Source organism: Suricata suricatta, chromosome 13, assembly GCF_006229205.1.
Source record: "Suricata suricatta isolate VVHF042 chromosome 13, meerkat_22Aug2017_6uvM2_HiC, whole genome shotgun sequence".
In the NCBI taxonomy this organism is placed as follows: domain Eukaryota; kingdom Metazoa; phylum Chordata; class Mammalia; order Carnivora; family Herpestidae; genus Suricata; species Suricata suricatta.
The window spans coordinates 78,538,702-78,559,289 of NC_043712.1; the positions used below are offsets into that span (position 1 = coordinate 78,538,702).

At 48.5% G+C, this 20,588-nt stretch overlaps 1 protein-coding gene across 1 annotated transcript in view; it reads left to right on the forward strand.

Moving 5' to 3' along the window:
• The first annotated feature begins 6 nt into the window (after positions 1-6).
• The window catches only part of KLF9 (Kruppel like factor 9), a 21,130-nt gene continuing 548 nt past the window's right edge, over positions 7-20,588 (forward strand). The window contains exon 1 of the mRNA XM_029920402.1: positions 7-618. Within this exon, the coding sequence (XP_029776262.1) occupies positions 111-618 (508 nt within the window). The 5' untranslated portion in view covers positions 7-110. The remainder of the gene's footprint in view (positions 619-20,588) is intronic.

The following is a 20,588-nucleotide window of genomic DNA, read 5'->3' on the forward strand; positions in this document are numbered from 1 at the left end:
GCCGCCGCGCCGCGCCAGCGCTCGTCGTCCGAGGCCAGGGCAGGGCGAGCCGAAGCTCCGCAGCCACCGCCAAGTTTGGCCGCGCCGCCGGGGCTGCTGTCGCCCGCACCATGTCCGCGGCCGCCTACATGGACTTCGTGGCTGCCCAGTGTCTGGTTTCTATTTCGAACCGCGCTGCGGTGCCGGAGCATGGGGGCGCTCCGGACGCCGAGCGACTGCGACTACCTGAGCGCGAGGTGGTGACCAAGGAGCACGGTGACCCGGGGGACACCTGGAAGGATTACTGCACGCTGGTCACCATCGCCAAGAGCTTGTTGGACCTGAACAAGTACCGACCCATCCAGACCCCCTCGGTGTGCAGCGACAGTCTGGAGAGTCCGGATGAGGATATGGGATCCGACAGCGACGTGACCACCGAATCTGGGTCGAGTCCTTCTCACAGCCCGGAGGAGAGACAGGATCCTGGCAGCGCGCCCAGCCCGCTCTCCCTCCTCCACCCCGGAGTGGCTGCGAAGGGGAAACACGCCTCCGAAAAGAGGCACAAGTGCCCCTACAGTGGCTGTGGGAAAGTCTATGGAAAATCCTCCCATCTCAAAGCCCATTACAGAGTGCATACAGGTTAGCGGCGTCTCCCTCTCCCACCCAGCTCCGGGGTTAGTTAACCTTTGGCCGGGCGGCCTTTCTGGGCGTTAAGGACACCGCGCTCGGCCTCGAGGGTGCCAGCCTTGTGGATGAGATGCTGTTTAACTCTTTAAATAATTGAGCCGTTTGGAGAGACAGAAAGCTCTCTCTCCTTAATTGTCTCCAGCCTCCAGAAGCCGTGGGGAGCATTAACCTGGCAGGCAGAGTGAGTGCCGAGTGCCAGTCCCCTGTGCGTGGCTTCCCGGGGAGTGTGGTGCCGCCCTTCCCGCCCCGCCCCCCCAGGGCTCCCGCACCCCGCGACCGTGGGGCCATCCCCCACCTGGGCAGACGCTGGCATTGGGGAGGTCAAATGGCGTCTCTCTCGTTTGATTCTGTGGAGGGATTGCGGCGGAATCGCCAAAACCTGGGGAGGACGGCACACTTTACAGGGAACCTTTTGGGGGATGACTAAGGACTCGTTTAGCTGTGTGCTTGCTACTTTTCAGGGCTTGCCAAGGTGGTTTTAAATTTGGCCAAGAGTCCCCAGGAAGGTTTAAAATAACACCGCTTCAGGCAGCAGAGGAGTTTGATCAAGTGATGGTCGGTGGGTTAACTTCATGATTAGTTAGCCTTTTTAATAAGATTGCCGAGCTAATTTTTTGTTTCCACGCGATTGGTGGCACCCTCCCCCTCCTGAACAGTTAGGGAGGAGGTGTGGCCCTTGCCTGAGGTCAAGGCTCTGTAAAGAACACGGGCCTGGAAGCCTCGTGGAAGGGTGCTCCCAGGGACTGCAAAAGGCCAGGGCTGACCCAAGGAATGTGACCAGAAAGCCATCAGCAGTACAAAACGGGCTTTGGAGACTTAAGGGGGGCGCAGGGGGACCTTGGCCAGCCGATTCTGCTGGTTCTATTGAACACACTCAGAAAAAGTTGGGAAGGGTTGGGCGGTGCTATCTGCCCATCTCTAGCAAGGTTCTTTGATAACTGCTGTTCTGATAAGGAAGCACAGGGCTTGATGCCTTCCATGGAAGTTCTTTTCCTTCTATCGTAGGACACTGTATTTAAGAGGCTGTTGGAATTACTTAGAGAAGTATTGTCATTTGGGGGGTGTAATTGTGGTTTCAAAATGATCCCTGGTTGGTTTGGTTTGATCTTGCTTCTTAAAAGAAAGGCCACGTAACTGCGTTTCAGATTTTATTTCCCTTGGACGGTGTTTCTTGTGGAGGTGGCTGCTGGCACAGGAGTAGAACTGAATTTCCTCCGTGCCTCATGCAAAATCTAATCTAAGTTGCCACGAAACAGCAGTTTCAAGTGTGTGTATCTGTAGGGTCCTTGAGAGGCAGCCGTGTGTCTGCCCTGGGGGACAAGACCTTTAGCGTGACTCCCCCGGGGTCAAGTAGGGGTATATTAACCCGAGGGTGTTACTCACGAACAGCTGTTGGGCGGGCCTGGCCTCGGCAGCCATGTTCCCTGCGTCCAGTTGTTCCCTGGGACACTCACTGCCTGCCACCTTGAGCAAAGGCACTTTCTCCTTCAGGGAGCTGCCCAGTCGGGTGGCTGGGGAGGCCTGCAGTGTCTCTGTGTGAGCCAGCTGAGTCTTTCCGACTTAGAAAAAAGATTCCCGGAGTTCTGAACCGTTCAGCTGAGGGATCTTGTCGGGCATTTATAGAAATGGCTGCTTATGTGTGCGTGCATGCGTGGTGCTCTTTAATTCTCCATAAGGCAAGTCAGCTCAGCTGTTCCGAGAGAACCTTTTACACAGTCAGGAGTGGAAAACCAACTGAAATGTTAATCCCATTTTAAATGCTACAGTCAGTCTTTTGAAACTAGTGATAGGGTGATAGCAGGTGTCTTAGTTATGTTTTGGGGGCTCGGTAACACCAGGACACGGCTGGACAGATACCTTGGGCTCTGTAAATATGGGGGGAAGCATACTCCTACTGAAGAGGGTATGTGGAAAGGATAATCTGTCTAAAAGGTGTGTAGGTCTTGTGCATGTGGAAGTTTCCAATAAGGCTTCGAGTTGGATTGTCTTGACGATTGGGGGGTGCAATGAGGGAAGGAGCTTCCTGGTTTTCTTTTGGCAGGTATTCAATCCAGGAGGTGGACATGAGATAGCCCTTGGAATGCCTGCATTCTGTGAAGGTTTTAACAGCTAAAATTCCAGCCACGCCCCCCTGCTCCCAGTGGCCCAATAAGAGTCCTTCCTGCTTGCTGTTTGCTGGCCTCCCACAGCCACCGCAAAGACGGGGACTTGAGAAGTGAAATCATCTAAAGGAAATCGCCTTTAGTCTGAGGCAGCTACCTCTGTAGGGTCCTAAGAGAAAACTCGATTTGGAGTTGGGTTCTCATTTGTCCTATTGTTTCCCAGGTGTGAGAAACTTAAGTAAGTTAAAAAAAAAAAAAGAAAGAAAGAAAAGAAACTTCCGTAGATTGCTGGAATTCAGAGTTTTTCAAACTAGAAGTCTGCGGCTAGAATTTGTTCTGGAGATCTGTTTGGCTTGGCCAACACAGAGTTAATAAAAATACCATCAGTTACTAATATCTAAAAATCAGAAGATTCTCGGCACAAATCCAGAGTTCTGGCTTCTCTGGAAAAATGGATCGATCTGGCAATACCAGGCCTGAATTCCTACCCAGCAACAATTGGCTTGAACTGATCATTCTTTAGAGGGCAGTGGCCTTTATTTTAATCATTTACATCATCTCTGTTGGCATTTGCGTTTACTAGCCCCTTCTGTGACCCTCAGTTTCTTAATCCACTGGCTAGGGCGTTACCTCTGAACCTGTAGGGAACATAGATAAAGCAGCTAATAGGATTCCACGTACAGAAAGCCCTCAAGAAATTCTGGATCTTATAGTTTTTGTGTAACAGAGAGGGCATCCTCAAAAATCAGGAATCAGAATAAACGTATTTTTAAGTAGCACGTCAGTTCACATTTTGTACTACTACGCCCAGTTTGCTTTTCTTCAGCCTGAAGACTTTTGGGGACCCTTTAGGAAGGTACTTATGGTCAAGTTTCAGCTTAACAATTAGATCCACTCGAGTACTTGGCCTGAAAACGTATGGAGCTTATATATATTTTTTTAATGCAGCCAGTTTTTAGTTTATCCTGACACAGCCCCCACAGACCCACAGCCACATCACTGCCCTCCCCTCTGAGCGCAGGCGCACACATGAAAGTCCCTTACAGCCCCCATGTCCAGGGCTCCCCCCACCTCCAAGCACACACCCCAAACTGGCTCCACAAATACCCACTGACTCCCCAGATGCTCTGGCCACACCCCTGTGTCCCCAACCCCTCTATGAACACTAAAAAAACAAAAACAAGTTTATCCTAAGTTTCCTGACTTTGTGGTCACCTTGCACAGTTATGAGGTGGTGGTGAGTATTTGGGGGGAGAGAGAGGAGGAAACAACCACATCCAAATTCCAGATCAGAGTCTTTAGGAACCAGACTGTAGACTGATGTCGACTCCTGCTAGGTTGACATCCCAGTGATAGAAGCCTTAGGCTCTATTTACTTCATGACAAGCGCAATTTTACTTTCCTTTTGGAAAGACTCAAGTCTGCTCCCCCCAAATGCTAACAGTGGGCTGAGCTTGAGGACTCTGGTTCTAGAATTCTGAAAATCAGAAGGGCCAACATCTCAATCATCACACTCCAGTTCTACAGAAAGAGTTTTTAAAATAATACTTCTGTTTCTTTAAATAGAGCATAACAATGTTCATGTAAAACAAGGAACACAAGATTACCAAACGTCTTCCACCAGTGGCTGTTTCTGTTTCTCCTTAGCCTGTTCGAACATCTCCCCCGGAGACTTGAGGATATCTGACAGAAGGGATCCAAGGAGCCCCACTGTAGAAGGTCCCTTCCAACACCGGAAATAGATTTTCTGGCCTCTTTAGCCAGGAGGTTCCTTCCCTGAGAAGGGAATTAAAATTAAATTTGGGCTTATACAGGTGCCTGGCCTACTCTGAGCCCCCTTGGAGTCTTCTCCTATAATCACTGCAGAAAACCTTAGGGTCAACTGTTTGGTTCAGGAGAGTCTAACACCATCAGAGGTATGAGAAAGGACCCATCTCCATGAGCGAGGAGGCAAGCGCTCAGGGAAAGGGCAAGGCCTACCTTGGGCAGCAGACCCACAGGTGCTAGACTAGGGGCCTTAGCTCAGCAGTGGCCTCTGGGCCGACTGTTAATTAGCCCCTGCCCAGTCTTTGTCACTCGCTCTTGAGTAGAAGGGAGGCCCTGTGTATGTTGGTCCTTGAGGGGACATTCTCTCTGCCCCGTCCTTCATTCCGTAGGATAATGTGTTGTGGATTGTTAGTATTCCAGAACCCGACATGCTGCATCCAGAGTACTTTTATAGCTTCACCTGAGTGGGGGCTTGCACGGGTCTTTGTTTTCCTACTCCCCCGCCCGTTTTCTCTCTTCTAAAGAGACTTCAGACATTTCTCCCCCATAACTGTCCTCCCCTTCCCTGACATTTTAGCACCACAGATGTGCTATAGAGCTGTCCATGTCCCATGCCCCTTTACGAGGCCACAAACCACTGTCCTAGCTAAGACTTTTGTCACCTGTCTGAGATCCAGTTTTTGCCCTCTTGGGGCCATATCCACCTCGCTCCCCAGTGAGACTGTCTAGACACAATGTCATGTATCTTGTCAGGAAAAAACTGACAATCCACATTCCAGAAGAGGGCATAGAGCTGCAGAGGCCTCTCGCTGTAGAGGATGATAGGTTTTTCAAGGATTGCTAGGATGCACTAAAGACTTTGCTTCTGGGTTTTTCAGATGAGAGGCTAAACCTCCCTCTATTGCAAGGAAGGATGGCCCCGATGGCTGCCCGAAGCCCAGCGCCCTGCTGGAACCTCACGCTGGGGACCGAGGCCTTTCTGGGGACCCAACAGCTCTCGATTGCCAGTCCTCGAGCTAGGAAGGACCAGACGCTGTTCCTCCTCACACCCTGTGTCCTCTGGCACCCTCCCTCTGGCTGTCCCAGCCAAAGCAAAGTGGAGTTGCCTTAGAAAACCTACTGTTGCTAGCGGGGTTACTGTTTCACACCAGCAAACACACATAGAGTAGAATGACAGGGTGACAACATCATTCCCCTATTTTCCTCTGGGATCTTCGGTGAGGGGTGAGGAGAGGGACGGGGACAAGTGGGGCCCCGGGGTCAGAGGAGATAGAGCAAAGACAGCGATGTTTGGATGGCCACACCCCATTACCTTCCCAAGTAAAGATGTAACCTGAGGAAAGTCAATCCTTGGATTCTGGACTATGGGTCAGATTTACATTCTTGGCTCAGTTGTCCCCGAGTATCCCAGGAACTAGTCATTCTGCAGACATCTGTGGGAAATTCCCAGATCCAGGTTCCCAAGGAGAACCGTCATAGGACACTGGGAAAGTGGTTGACTGTGGTCTTCCTTAATAAGTTCATTGAGAAGAGAAGTGGGCGGGTGGGTTCCAGTATTCACATTTCCTGGAGCCCTTGAAGCAAGCCCTGGGGTGTTCCCTGCCTAGAGTCAGCTTTCTAGCCCCTCGGTTTGGAATTTCTGAATGCCTTAGGATCACTAGCGTTCTTGATTTTTAAAACAAACAAATCAAAAAACCCCCCAAAACCGGCTTTGTCATTTTCGTTAGTCTTGACTCAAAATTTTCGGGGTTGGTTTTTTTTTTCCCCTCCCCTTGCTGTTCTCAGGCTGGGAGAGAAAGCTAGCATCATTCCAGGCCCTCGGCTGCTTTGGTCCTCCCCCACACCCGACCCTCCCACCTTATCCTAACGTTTCTCCAGCAAGCCCAGCGCCCACTGAACAACGTAAATTAGTGCCTAGTAATTGGTACAAAGGCACTTTCTGTTTCCATGCAACACAGGCAAAAAGGGGGGGGCAACAGGAAGGGGAGGAAAAAACCCCACAGATGGTTAAAAGGAAAGAAATGGGATTCTCTGCAGAGGGCTCTGAGCAATCCTGCCTCTCGCTCCGCCCCCCTCTTTGCCGGGAAGTTAGTCACAGGCCCCGGCCTAGCTCAGTGCGCTTGCACTTGATGGCAGCAGTTGTCTGTATCCGAAGAATAGAATTTGGAGGTTGGAAGTGACCTTGAGAGGTCATCACATCCATCATGTAGGCACGGCCACCCTCTCAGATACGAGGATTGTTCGTGCCAGCTTCTTGGGGCCCTTGAAGGGTTTGGAAGCTCAGCCCACGGGTGTTGGGAGGCTGGCCAGCTGCCTTGACAGGCATGTGACTTTGGGCTCAGCGCCGGGTCTCCGGGAGCCTCGGTTTCCTCAGCAACACAAGAGGGCGCCATGTACTCTGAAGGGCAGTTCAAGAGGAGTGCCCAAGGGAAGGCCGGTGGGGAGACCTTCCCTCTCTGGAGTCCTCTGCAGTTCTTTGATTTGAATTCTTTTCCCCCCACAGTCTCCTGAGAATTTCATTCTGTGGTTCACATTCTTTAAATCCTTGTTTAAAGAGCTGCTTGGCATTAACTGAATTAACCGAGCGCAAGGGCAGAGGTGGAGTCAGCTGGGGACCTCTGCCCTTGTATTATGGGAGCAGCTCAGTGTGAACCAGCTCAAGGCCAAGTGCCCGTGAGATTTCCTACTCCGCCCTTCCTGGAGCCCTCCTGAAACTTTAATACCTTTGTGGTGCATTAAGGCCAAGAGTAAACATTTGTCTTATCCTGGCCTCAAGCAGTCCCCTCAGCAAATCATAGGACTCACATTATTATTCCTAGAGAACGCTTTCCCCACTAAGGGAGCCTGGTGCATCCATGTTTCACACGTGGGATCTTCCGAGCCATTCATTTCCATCTGTGCTCAGAGCCCATGTTCACAAGGGCTACCTACAGGCTTCCCCTGACGTCTCGGTTCATCGAGAGGTATGTGAGCCTCTGGGGTGCTGGGAAGCAACATCTGAATCTGAAATCTGAAGATTCTAGAGCCGCAAGAACCAGCTAGCTCACGATCTACACCTGGGGCCTTGGGTCTTGGCTTTTTTTTTTTTTAATAACATTGAGAATGATCACATTTGAACAGGAGAATGGAATTCATCCCTGATTGAGCCTTTTAAAAAAGTGAGGACGTTCTTTACATAGATGACAATAAAGAGACAGGCGCTGAAGCCATGCAAAATTAATGACAGGGATTTGAAGTACAGGCAGCAGTATTTTGTATTAAACAAAGTGTGAACATTTTTCCAAGGCAAGTCTGTCGTTTTGGAAGTGAGTGCCTCCCAGAGTCCCAGGGTCAGATCCAGCGGGGCAGACAACGGAACAGAAAAACAGCTTTATGGACATTTCAGAAGTAGAAAGAATTGTATGGATCATCTTGGTTCAAAGAAAGGGAAAAGAAGGTTTCACCCCCTCCTTTCAAGAGCCAGCTCTGATAGGGCAGAGGCAGTCAGAAGAATGGGTGGAAGACCCCCCCTCCAGCCCCAGCCTAAGGAGCCAGTATGAGGGCAGCTCCGGGAAAGCAGTCAGAGCATGGGCTATGAGGCCGTTAGTCCTGGGCTTGAATCCTGCCTCTGCCACTCTGATATGGTGAAAACTCTCTGGGACTCAGTTTTCCCATCTGTAAAATGGTGTTCAGTGATCCTGCACTCATGAAAACACTCTGCAAGTTATATCACATGAGGTATTTAAAGCATTTCAGACAGTGTCCCCATCCACCAAGAATTTTAATTAAAAAATAATTTAGGGGGCACCTGGTGGCTTAGTCAGTTAAGTATCTGACCTTTGGTTTCGGCTCTGACCATGATCTTGCTGTTTGTGAGATCTAACCCCATGTGAGGCTCCGTGCTGACAGCACAGGTTCCTTGGGATTCTCTCTGACTCCCTCTCTCACTCTGCCCTCCCTCCCCGAACATGCTCTCTCTTTCCCTCTGTCAAAGTAAACTTTATTTATTATTTATTTTAAATGTTTTAATGTTTTAATTGTTTTTGAGAGAGAGAGACAGCGTGAGCAGGGGAGGGTCAGAGAGAGAGGGAGACACAGAATCCAGAGCAGCCCCAGCATAGAGCCTGATGCGGGACTCGAACCCACAAGCAGTGAGATCATGACCTGAGCTGAAGTCAATCTCTTAACCAACTGAGCCACCCAGGAGCCCCTCTCAGAGTAAACTTTAATATATATAGATAGATAGATAGAATATAAAAATAATAATTTACGGGTTTTTCCCAGAAGCCCTAGTAGTTCCCAGAATTTTTGTTTATAATTCCAGATCCGTCCAGCAGCTCATTCCTTTGAATAATACTGATTTCTTGAGCAACTGTTCCACCCATAGTGCTGTGCTCCATGTGGCAAGCAGGCACCGTGAACGTTGTGAATAATAGCAATGATAGAAAATTATTAGGATTAGTAGTAAAACTAGTAGTAATAACAGCAATAGCAGTCACATCCAGCATTTATCACATACCAACTTCTAAGCCAGATAGTTTACATACATTGTCACACAAGCTCACAGAAGTCCTAGGAGACAGGAAAGTACTCTTATTTTATGGGAGGAATTAGACTTGGAGTTAGTGACGATGGCCCAGGGTTATTCCACAGTATTCCCAGCATGTTTCTCCCTGCCTGGAGTCATGCATGAATTGGTATTGACCTGGACCCATTGGGAAGGGACCTTTGTTTTGCATGGTTCTCTAGAACATGGCCCTAAAGCCATCAGCCTTTAGCTCTCTACTCTTGTGTTCTAACTCTGGCTCGTGGATGATTTTTGTGAGCCTCAGTAAGGAATATCTATAGAAATATCTATCTTGGAACTCTGACCAAACCTCTCCTATATTTTCCACTAATTATTCAGAGCCTGCTTCCTTTCAGTTGAAAAAGAACCTGGTTCTGGGTCCACCGCTGTCTTAGGACTTTTGGTCGCAAGCAACAGAATCCAAACTTGGTCTGGCTGGATAAAATATGGAACTTGACAGGTTCAAATTGCCAACACATCTGGGGTAGCTCTGGTTTCTGGTATCTCTGGATTCGGCTGCTCGGTGTCTGGCTCTCTCCCGGGCTCAGCGCTGCTGCCCTCTGCTTCGGCTTCATCCATGGGCAGGTCATCTCTGGACGGTGGGAAGGTGGCCACCAGCAGACTCCCAGCCTGCCAATTCAGCAAGGAAAGTTCTCCTTCCTTCCCGAATGATTCCTGCAAAAATCGCAGGCTTCAACCTTCATTAACAGAGTTAGAACTTAGTGTCTGTCCCTGAACTCAGTCACTTCAACCTCTGGGTTTGTTTGGTGTGTGAGGTCACAGCCCCATCCTGGAATCACATTGACTTAGAGTGTGCTATTTAGTACCCAGAAGAGGCAATGCATGCCAGGCAGGCAAAGGTAGCAGATACCCACGTGTAACTGTAGACAGGAAGCTCCAAAGAGCAGAGGTTTGACAAAATGAAGGACAGATTTGTATGACAGCATTTTTTCCCCTCCCTTTTGAAGAGAAAGGGCTCTGAACGATCTGTGGAATTCATCGTAAAAGATAACCCACCAGTGCATGTACTAAATGGTATCACAGGAAATAGGTTGTTTCAACATGTATTTCACGGGCTCAGGCTCATACCTGCATGCCCTCTTCCCCGGTCGTTCTAGAAGCCGGTGCCCAAAGCCTGTCACGGAGCAAGGTTAACAGCAGCAGTGTGATCAGCAGAGCCATTTGCTTGGTCTGAATCCCAGCCGTCTGTCTGTTTTAATGCCCAGAGAAATGAGCTGTGTTTACAGGAGCGTTTGTCACCCTGTGTGTTAATAGATAAAGGCCTCGTCTTTACAAAGACGGGCTGTTTATAAGACCATTCCCGTTGGGACACGGGAGTCTATTCAGCGTGTGATGCCCAACAAAAACACCATAATAAATTGTAAGAGGCAAAAATTAGCTCTTAAAAATAACTTACGAAAAACATAAAAATGACTTAAGTCCCTACGCTGCCATAATTCTATGGTAGTTTTATACCACTGCCGTTTTAATGAAAATAAGCAGGACGGCAATCAAGGAGCTGGCTTCCCCTCTTTTGGGTTACAAATCATCCCCGTGGCCAGCCATGAGATGCTTGTCTGTGAGCGTTATCCCTTGGCAGGGGGTGGGGGGGAAGGAGGGGAATCCCTAGCATACGGAAACATGGGCTCTGCCCCTTTAACCTGAGTTATTTCTTCTCTACGTCCTGCTTGCTTCCACTTCTCTAAGCACTTGCCCAGAAATACCTGCCTGAGGAAGATGTGGGGGGAGCTGGACATGGGGTGGGGGAGGCGGCCAGGGGGGGCCTTGGTAAAGGTCAGATGTGGTCCTTGTCACCAAACACCAGGCAATATGAATTTTTTTAAGTTTGTTTATTTTCAGAGAGAGAGCATGAGCAGGGGAGAGGCAGAGAGAGAGAGAGAGAGAGGGGGAGAGAAAGAGAATCCTAGGCAGGCTTCATGCTGTCAGTCCAGAACCCAATGCAGGGTTCAAACCCACAGAACCACGAGATTATGACCTGAGCCAAATTCAAGAGTTGGACTCTTAACTGACTGAGCCACCCAGGGCCCCAGGCAATGTGAATTAATGGCTCACTCCATTAAAGCTTGAAAAAACGATTTGACAGCCCCGCCCCCGCCAGCGTGTGGTGTTGTGCAGAGGCTGAGCCCAGGGACAAGGGGCTGGCAGCACGTGCCCGAAGCGTCACTTGTCCCCCTAAGTCGTGAGGAGCGCCTCAGCCTGCCTGGCAGACAGCCAGCAGTCTCATCTCCTGCAGTCTTTGTCGTTGGCCCATTGTAATTCGGCTCTAGTCCCCAGACCGGAAGCTGTGGAAGCCACACGATTTCACCTAAGTGCACAATTGGGAAGGTGATCTTTGTGTTCTCTGAGGATGCCCAAAGTCTCAGAGGCCCTTCTAAAGCACCTGTGTGCACCGGGCACGAATTTCCCAGTAAAACCTGGGGTGCGCACAACATAACTGTCCAGAACCAGAACTGGGTTTTTGAGCCCAGCCTTCCTCACCCATCTGTGCTGTTGGTAGAGAAATTTCCTCCTGATCCTAGTCAGTGTCTCTCCATCACTCCTCTATTGAATTGTGATCTTTGGGTGAATGTTTGCAAAATCAAGAGTTCTCTCTCTCTCCCTCTCCCTCTGCCTTTCATGCTCTTGGGAGTGTTCTAGTATTCGGTAGGTAAGAGGGCCACCTCTTTTTTTTGGCATCTTGGTATCAGGAGAGGGCTATTGACATTCCACACCATCCATTGGGCACCATCCTTTGACCTTGATTGTCTGCCCTGGGGTGTCATGCACTAACTCGCTTGGTCCTCAGCCACCGGCATTCTTTGCTGAAGGGGGCTCGTGCACAGGACTGCAGGCGATGGGTCCTTGGAGTCTGTGACTCAGCCCCTGTGGCATTCTCCCGGCTGTGTGGTCATGGAGCACACCGTCCCTTTCCCCACCCTACGTTTGCAAGGGTGAGGCTGTGAGGCACACACAGAAGCCCTTCTCAGTGCAACTACCTGATCCCTCAGGTGCCCTGGCGTGTGGAGACCTCCCCCGAGGGGCTGGTGCGGGCAGCAGTGGTTGGCTCTGTCGGGACTGCCCACCCCTGTAATTAAGAGAATCAAGAATGCAGGGCACTTCTTAGGGACCTCTATGTCTCTTCTCCAACTCAGCCCCTCCAGCCTCTCTGTATAGCTCAGGAAGCATTGACCAATCAAGAGACTTTACGTGTAAGGACTTTGGGGTCTGCTTTCCATTTTTCAGACTCTGTTTTGAAACTTAAAGCTCAGCAGCACTTATTTGTTTTAAACCATAAATGCCCCTGACCCCCAGCCAAACCATCTGGAAAGAAGAGCCCGGTAATAAGAGAATCACATACTAGAAGGTTCTCTCGCCTTGAGTTAGGGCTTTGCTCTTCTTTTACATCTAATCTTGTTCTGTGCTCCAAACCAAAGGAGGGTTTGAAAACCAGTTCTCATCTATGGGTGTCCTTGGGCAAGGTATCTGCCCTCTGAGTCAGCTGGATCCGAAACACGACAGGTTTGAATCCAGTGGTTATAAAAGTCCCCCAAAACGCAAAGATTCAAAGAGTCTGTGTTCTCAGCATAGTTTGGCCATTATACCCTTATACGCTGTTTGATGTTTAGTGGGTTCATTTCTTAGTTCTCTTCCCCGCAAACAACTGGGCAGAAGCAGCGTGATCTGGGACGGCAGGAAGGATGTGGGCCTGGGAGCCAGCGAATCTGGGTCTAGACCTCAGTGTGTGGTTGTGGGGAGGTCACTCCCCCTCTGCCGATTCAGAGTTGCTGAGACTGGGATGCGATCACTGAGGCGTGAGCACACACCTTTTGCCTTGAGCTGAGAATCTGTTGTCTCCTGCCTCCACTTCTGAGGTCCCAGCTGTCTGACAGATCAGTGGAGGTTGGGGACACACAAACAGTGTTGGGACGGGCTTGCTTCCTGCACGCCAACGTGCTGCAGTGAAGTGCCGTGTGACAGATGTCACTTCCCAGTTCAGAACCTAAAGAATGGGGAAAACTGCCCTCCACAGATAAACACAGGGGCCAGGAAGTAGAATCTCACATTCAGACTCTAAAATGATTCTGCTGTAGCAACAAATAAAATATAAAAAGAAACCAGATCACAAGAGGGATTCAGAGGTGGGCCAAGAGCAAATGGCAGTAGAATGATGGCATTCGGGCAGGATCATTCTTCTGAGCCTGTCACGTGTTTTTATGTTTTCAGAATATCTACATCTACATAAGTAGGTAGCAATATTTTCTGGAGCAAACGAGGCTTTTGATTTCTTGATTTTTGAGGTCATAATTGGAGCGATTTATGCAGGGAAGCGTAGAGGTGTCTACTCCCAAAGATGGTCCGCACACCTCCTCAGTCAAGTCCAAGGGCGCTTCCGCACTTGATGGTGCACAGGATCTGGTACCTGCAAGTCAACATGGCTCTCCCCCGTGGGGAATGAGGACAGATGACAATGGATGACCGGGTGGGGGTGCCGAGGGCCCAGGATCAGGGCAGGTCTGTGTGGGTATGCGTCCCGCCAGGCTCACCCATGATCCCTGTTTTGGACCCTGGACTTTGTACCTCTGCACAGACTCAGTGTCCTGCTTCCCAACAAACTCCCCTCGGTGGGGCAGCCTTGCTATTACGGTCTATTAACACAGCGTCTTGTTCTCATCTGTCCTAGTCGGGCAGTTTTCCTTCATATGTAGAAAAAGGAGGGGGGGGTGAAGGAGGAGTGAGCAAAAACACATGAAGTACTTACTGAAAGTGTCTTACTTTCTAACAATTTGTTTGAAAAGGAAACAATGATTCTTCTTACTTTGGTCTCAGACAGTGGAGGGTTAATGTTCTCCACAGAAAGTAATACCCACCCCCACTTCTCCAGGTAGGATATATTCTTGATCAAGGATCCACCCACTTGTAGAGACATTTAAACTCAAATGCATGCCTCCTTTGTTTTCTGTTGACTTTTTTTCTGATTTTGTCTCAAAGAAGAAATTCGTACTTAACGGTTTACCAAAAAAGCAGAAAATACAGGAAAATTACCGAAAGAAAATGTTATTCTTTATTGCCCACACACACACACCTGTAGATAATATTTTATATATATTCTTCCAGGATTTTTTCCTCTCCCTAGATGTTCCACAGACATACACAGCTGATTATACACTGTTCTTTTCACTTAGTGGTGTATTGCTAACATTTTTCCATTTCTTTCTGTAACCATCTTTGGAACAAGTACACAACGTATCAAACGAGGTCTTTATTGTCAGACATTTAAGTTGTTACCAGGTTTTAGCTTTTATGAACAATGCTGGGGTTCCTGTATACTTTTGTGTTCCTTTTTATTACCAAAAATAATTCCTAGATTCCTACATTGCCAGATAGCTCTAGATCCGTAAGTCCCACTCCTGCAGTAAAAGGTCTCTCTCCTCATGCCTCCAAGGATATGTCACTGAACTTACTTTGTAACATTTTCACCAGCCTGATGTATATTTCATCGATGTCTTAATTGGCATGTTTTAATTACTTGTGAGATTGACTATATTGCCATACATTTATTTATTGGCCATCAGTATTTCTTATTTTCTAAGAAATTACTTATTTGCATCCTTGCCCAATTTTATGAAATTGGGTTGTTAATTTTGATTCCTAAGTGTCCATTTTGTATTACAGATTTTAACTTTTGGTCTTACGCTGCAGTTTCCTTTACTAGTTCACCATTCTGGCTCTTAAATTTTTTCACTTATGTATATTTTTACTATGCAGAAGTTTAAAAATTTTTATTGTATTTCAAAACTATTCTTCAAATAGGATTTTGCCTTTGGTTTGGTGTTTAGACAGTCTCTCCCCACTCCAGGATTCTAAAAATAGTACCCTATATTTTCTCTTACCTCTGCGGTTTTATTTTTTACGTTTATGTATAGAGCTCATTTGGAATTTATTGAAGGGAAAGGTATAAGGCAGGGATCCAGATTTAATATTTTTAACCAGATGTCTATGCCATTTATTGGATTAAACATTCATTTCTTCGCTACTTTGAAAGACCCCGTCCCTGTCGAGTGCTGGGTTTCCTTTGGACTTGACCGTGTCCCACTGATCTATCTGTCTTTTCCTGTGCTGGGCTCGCGCTCTCTCAATGACTGCGGCTTTCATCATACATTTTAATAACCGGTAGTGCAAGTGCTCACTTATTGTGGTTCTACTGCAAAAATGTCTTGGCAAGTTGAGTGTATTTAGTCTTCCAAATTAACTCTAGAATAATTTTGTCAAGTTCAAGGGAAAAGAATCTTGATGGTATGTGTTACTTTCCTAGATGAATTTGTACAGAACTGCCACGTTCACACCATTGAGGCTTACCATCGAAGAACATGGGAAATGTTCCAGTAGTCGTTTCTTTTATATCAACGTTTCGTGATTTTCTTCATGCAGGTCCTGAACTTTTAGTGTAGGCTTATCCTGGGGGGCTGTGGTTAGCATGGAAGGAAACCATTGTGCTTTTGTATACTTGGACCTGTGAATGCATTTTGAATTTATATTATTTTTTTAGTTATTTTTCTTAGACTTTCCAGATAGAAAGTTGTATCAACTGCAAATAATTCTATCACCTTCTCCTTCCAATGATTTACTTCTTATTTTGTTTTCTAATTGCACTCACTCACATTTCCTAAACAACATTAAGCGGGTAGGATGATGGGAGCAGTATCTACCCATGCCTTGAGCTTGACTTTACTAGAATGCTACCTTTATTTTACTATTGACCTTGCTAGGAAAAAGTTTCAGATCTATATTTTTTATCTTGATAAGGAACCATTCTGTTTTCCTAAGAGCTTTTTATTAGGGATGGATGTTGAATTTTATCAAACACTATTTTGCATTTTTCTTTTTTTTTAATTTTTAATGTTTTTTATTTATTTTTTAGAGACAGAGAGAGACAGCACAAGGAGGGGAGGGTCAGAGAGAGAGATACAGAATCTGAAGCAGGCTCCAGGCTCTGAGCTAGCAGTCAGCACAGAGCCTGACGCAGGGCTCAAACCCATGAACTATGAGATCATGACCTGAGCCGAAGTCCAACACTTAACTGACTAAGCTACCCAGGCGCCCCAAGCTGTGATTCTTAATTGGCATTTTTAAGAGCTCTGTTCTGAAAATGAAGCCCAATGCCCTGAGATTTGTTTTACTAGATGGAGTTAACTTCTGTCAGAAGCAATGCGAATTTCAGAGTTTGTATTTTTAACCTTCCTGCTTTAGCCCATTTTAGGTCCCTCCGTGGGACTGTGGAAGGGAAGGGGAGAAGAACCAGGTAAAAGGCGGTGTGTTGAGAGCAGGGCTCCCCGGACCCCAGGCCTGTACCCCAGTGGCAGCCTGTCTGAACTCAGGAGCCTGGACGGGGTTGAGCAGAGCCAATTAGCAGTCCTCACACTGTCCTCTTTCTCCCTCTGTATGGAGCCATCCTTTGTGCTAAGTAGGCAAGCTCGTGGCCAGCAGCCTCTACTTCCCTTCTCTTGAACCCACTGGAGGCCCAGGAGCCTTCGGGAGGCCTGACCTGTGTCTGCAAAGAAAGTCTTTTACACACCAGGTGCGGCGTTCAGTAGCCGTTTTGATCAAGTTTATTTTCTACTCCAAGCTGAGTCTGTCAGCGAGAGGTGCTTAGCTCCTCGCTGAAAGGGGAGGGGGGTGGTGTATAAATAATGAGGACGCAGAGGAAGTTGTGCTGTTAACAGCTCGGCTCCAGTAAAGCAAGGGTTTATTGTGTCACTGCCTCTGGGTATGTTTTCCTGTAAAAGCCAGAAATAAAACACAAGTACACGTCTGTTCCTTTTCCCCAACGCCCCTGGACGACGGTAACTCTCTCATTAATACTAAAGACAAGTTTAAATGGCCTTTAATTGGTAGTTGTTTTGCCATATGATTTGTTCTGTGTGAAGAAGGCTAAGTGTTCTTTTGTGGGCGTTAGCGCTGAGCTGAAAGAAAGGCCTGACTTGATTTCCCCTTGGCTGCAAGACAGCAGGCCAGCCACAGCCTCGCAAGGCCTCCCTTTTCCTCCCCTGCCCACGCTCTCTGGTCCCAGGCAGCCTTAAATTCTGCTCCTCCTCTACATATGATTTCCCCATTCCATACTTTCTTACGTGCAAAACATGTATCATTTTCTACATGATGCATTATTATATGTCTGTTATTAGCTAACAGGCTGAAATGTATCCCGAAGTGGGTTGGATGCCAACTCTTCACTGGGTTAAAGAGGTAGATGCTTTCAAAAGGATGCAAATTCTAAGTCCCCAAGAAGAATCCAGGTTTCCAGCAGGCCCGCAGTGTTTGAGCGGCAGGATGTTTTATAAAGTGTTGAATCTGAATGCCTTTGAGGGAGCAGAGAGCCGTCCAGTCGGCCATGGATTTCACGACAATCCATGATCTAATCCACCTGGCATTTCACCCGCTTTTATTAAGTGCCTGGCTCCTGAAAGCACTTGGGTTTGCAGACGCTGGGGTCCAGCAGGTACAGGTTCACATCTTCAGACTGAGATCACGCGTCAGCCGACTCTACCAAGGACCAGACAGCAAATGTTTTAGACTTCGTGGGCCCTGCGGTCTCTGCTGCAGCTCCGTGACATTGCTGGGATAGTGAAAAAGCAGCCGGAGATAATAATACATAAACGAATGAACATGGCAGTGGCCCAATAAACGTTGTATATGGACACGAAAATTTGAATCTCCTCAAACTTTCTCCTATCGCAGAATATTATTCTTCTTTTGATTTTCACCCCCCTTCCCAACTATTTGGTAAAAACCAAATAAAAGAATGGTGTTTATACCGTTTTTAGCTCATGGAATTTTACATAGATGGCTGGTCTGGTCAGATTTGGCCTGTGGGCTGTAGTTTGCTAAACCCCTGATTTAATCACTGACCAAAAGCTCCTAATGTTTTGCTAAGGGATCCAAGAAGTATCAAATTGATCCTGGAGCCTTTCCATTAGCAAGTCACTAACAAGTAGATCTTTTTTTTTTAAACGCTTAGAAGCTGTAAGGCTGAGTTATACAAGTGGTATGAGTCTAACAAAGGCCGCTGTGGGCTCGGTTTGCTCTGGGCCCGCTGGGTGGTCCTCTCTACAGATGCTAGGTCCATGGCAGCATCTGGGTTAGAAGGAAGAGGGCAATCACGTGGTGACAACCACGGAGGGCAGTGAAGACAAGGTAGGCCGAAGCTAGACTGATGACAGCTGATTCCGGCTTCATGACAGTTTTCCACGGACTGTCTCTTCCTAACACCGGTGCCTGCTTTCTTTTCTACCCAGCCCACAGCACAGCGGTCTTCTGCTCCATTTTGCCCCCACAGCGGACACAGATCCTTTCCAATAAATTAACCTCCTCTCCTGACTCACTTGAAAGAAACATGTGACAGTGAGTAAGCGAACCCATGTTACCACTCCCGAGAAAATCACTCTGAGTTTTTGTCCCGACAAACGCTGAGAAAACACTGTGCTCTTCCTTCCCGTCGCTTTCCTCACCGCTGAGTCGTAAGGCAGTGGAGAGAACGGCTCCAGGATGGAGAGAGAAGAGGGTTGTTCAGTTCGGTCTCGGTCTGGTTTTATAACTCAGCGCTGTGCTGGTTCTGCCGCTTCGTTGTGTATGCCAACGGAACATACGAGAACATTTCTCCCATAGACCCTTCCCTGGGATTAAGAGGACTTTGTGGCAGTCTAATTCTGCAATAGGGAGACGTTGTCTCCCCCAGTGAGCTTCAGAAGGGAATTTCTGAGCGGGCTTTGGTCATGTGAGCGATCTGGACAATGAACAGACTCAGCTCTGCGCACGCACACACACAGCACACATGTAGGCATTTACTAAATGCACGGCAGGATACGTAGCACAAAAATCACGCATGATGTTGGCCTTGGCCCAGTAGGCTCAACCTTGTTGGCTTGTGGCAAACTACAACAAGCTGCCGTTCGGTCCAGCAGAAGATGCACAAGTGTAGTTTTCAATTCCATGACATTGAGTTCTTCAGAGGGTTCAGGTTTAAAGCACGGTTTCTTTTTGTTTTGTTTTGGGGGTCTGGGGGCTCTCCCAGGGACTTCGAGCATCCTCATGCCTCATTAACCCCAGCATCCGTGTCCACCCTGGGGGTGGTGGTGTGGCATTTACTGGTTTGCTCTTGCCTTGTGCTGCCCGGGCTTTTCAGCCCCCAGCTCCGAGAGGATTTACGCATAGACCGCATGTAACGAATCTACTCACAATCTACTCACCAATTCATTTTGCCCACGCCGGGTTTCCCATAAGAATGAGGAGGTCCTATGGTGCGTGAGGACCACTGTTCTGCAGAGAGACTAGCACATCAAACCGTAGCCATGGGGAGACTTTCACGAAGCTGACAGAGGTTTGGTTTTGTCATTATTATCCGTATTTCTACATCTCTGCCACTGGGTAGGAGAAGCTGGCAGGGGGTAGGGAGACTGATGAATAATATTTGGATGACTCAGATGCACCACTCTGGACAGCCCTCAGCCCGGCCGGTGGGGACAGGAGCAAGAAAACATGTACTCTTCACACCTACCAAAGGGGTGTCTGGAGAGTTCTGTGGAGGGCAGGAGCCTGAATGCCCCGGGCTCTGCTGCAGCGAGGTGAGAAGTAGGCAGGCAGGTGCTCATCTCCAACAGCTCGTTCTGCCTGTCTGCTCACACGTGTCCCCTGCACACGAGCACACAGGCCCCCTCCTGCCATTCCAGGGCTCAGGAGGCGGCCTGCTCACGTCTGGAGGGTGAGGCTTCACTGCATTTTGAGTGCGACATTGCAGACAATATGCTGAACCTAGGGAAAGCGACCGCGGGGGGGGGGGGGTGCCGGGCGGGTGCCGGAAACACCCCGCAAGTGTTCAAAGCCTGTCCCCCCATCTGTGACGTGGGCTACCTCCACGGGGAGTCCTGTGAGCATTCGGAGCAAGTGGAGCCCATAGCTCTTAACCATTTTAGAATAAGGGCCACTCTTCTATGGAAGAAACTGGGCTTATTTAGTCTGAACACGAGATCAGAGAAAGACATGATAGCGGTCTTCAGACACCCCAAGGAGGGAACAAATGTATTTTTTGTGTTAAGGCAATAGACTTAAAGCGTGGCCTTCGCACGGAAGCACATTTCACGTCTCTGCAAGTGGTCCTGGCAGAGACGCTCCGGAGCAAGCTGGCTTTCTGGTCCGGTGCGGAGTGGGGCGAGGGGGGCTGTCACCGGGCTTGGGGACACAGAGTGGCCAGCCACTGGAGAGGAAACGCAGCTCGGAGTGGGGGGGCGGGGGCGGGGTCCTGGTTGGCCGGGAGCCCGAGGTCCGCAGTGCCCGGAAATCCAGCAAAGGGCTAAGGGTTTTGACTCTCTGGAAGAGAACCTGAGCAACCAAATCCTAATCATTTCCAAGGCTCTCAGGGATCCATGGGGCATAAAATAATAGCAAGTTTACTGCTTGGAGGAGATGCTTCTCAGAACCGTTAAGATCTGAGCCTGCTAAGTGCCTCCCGTGGGCGG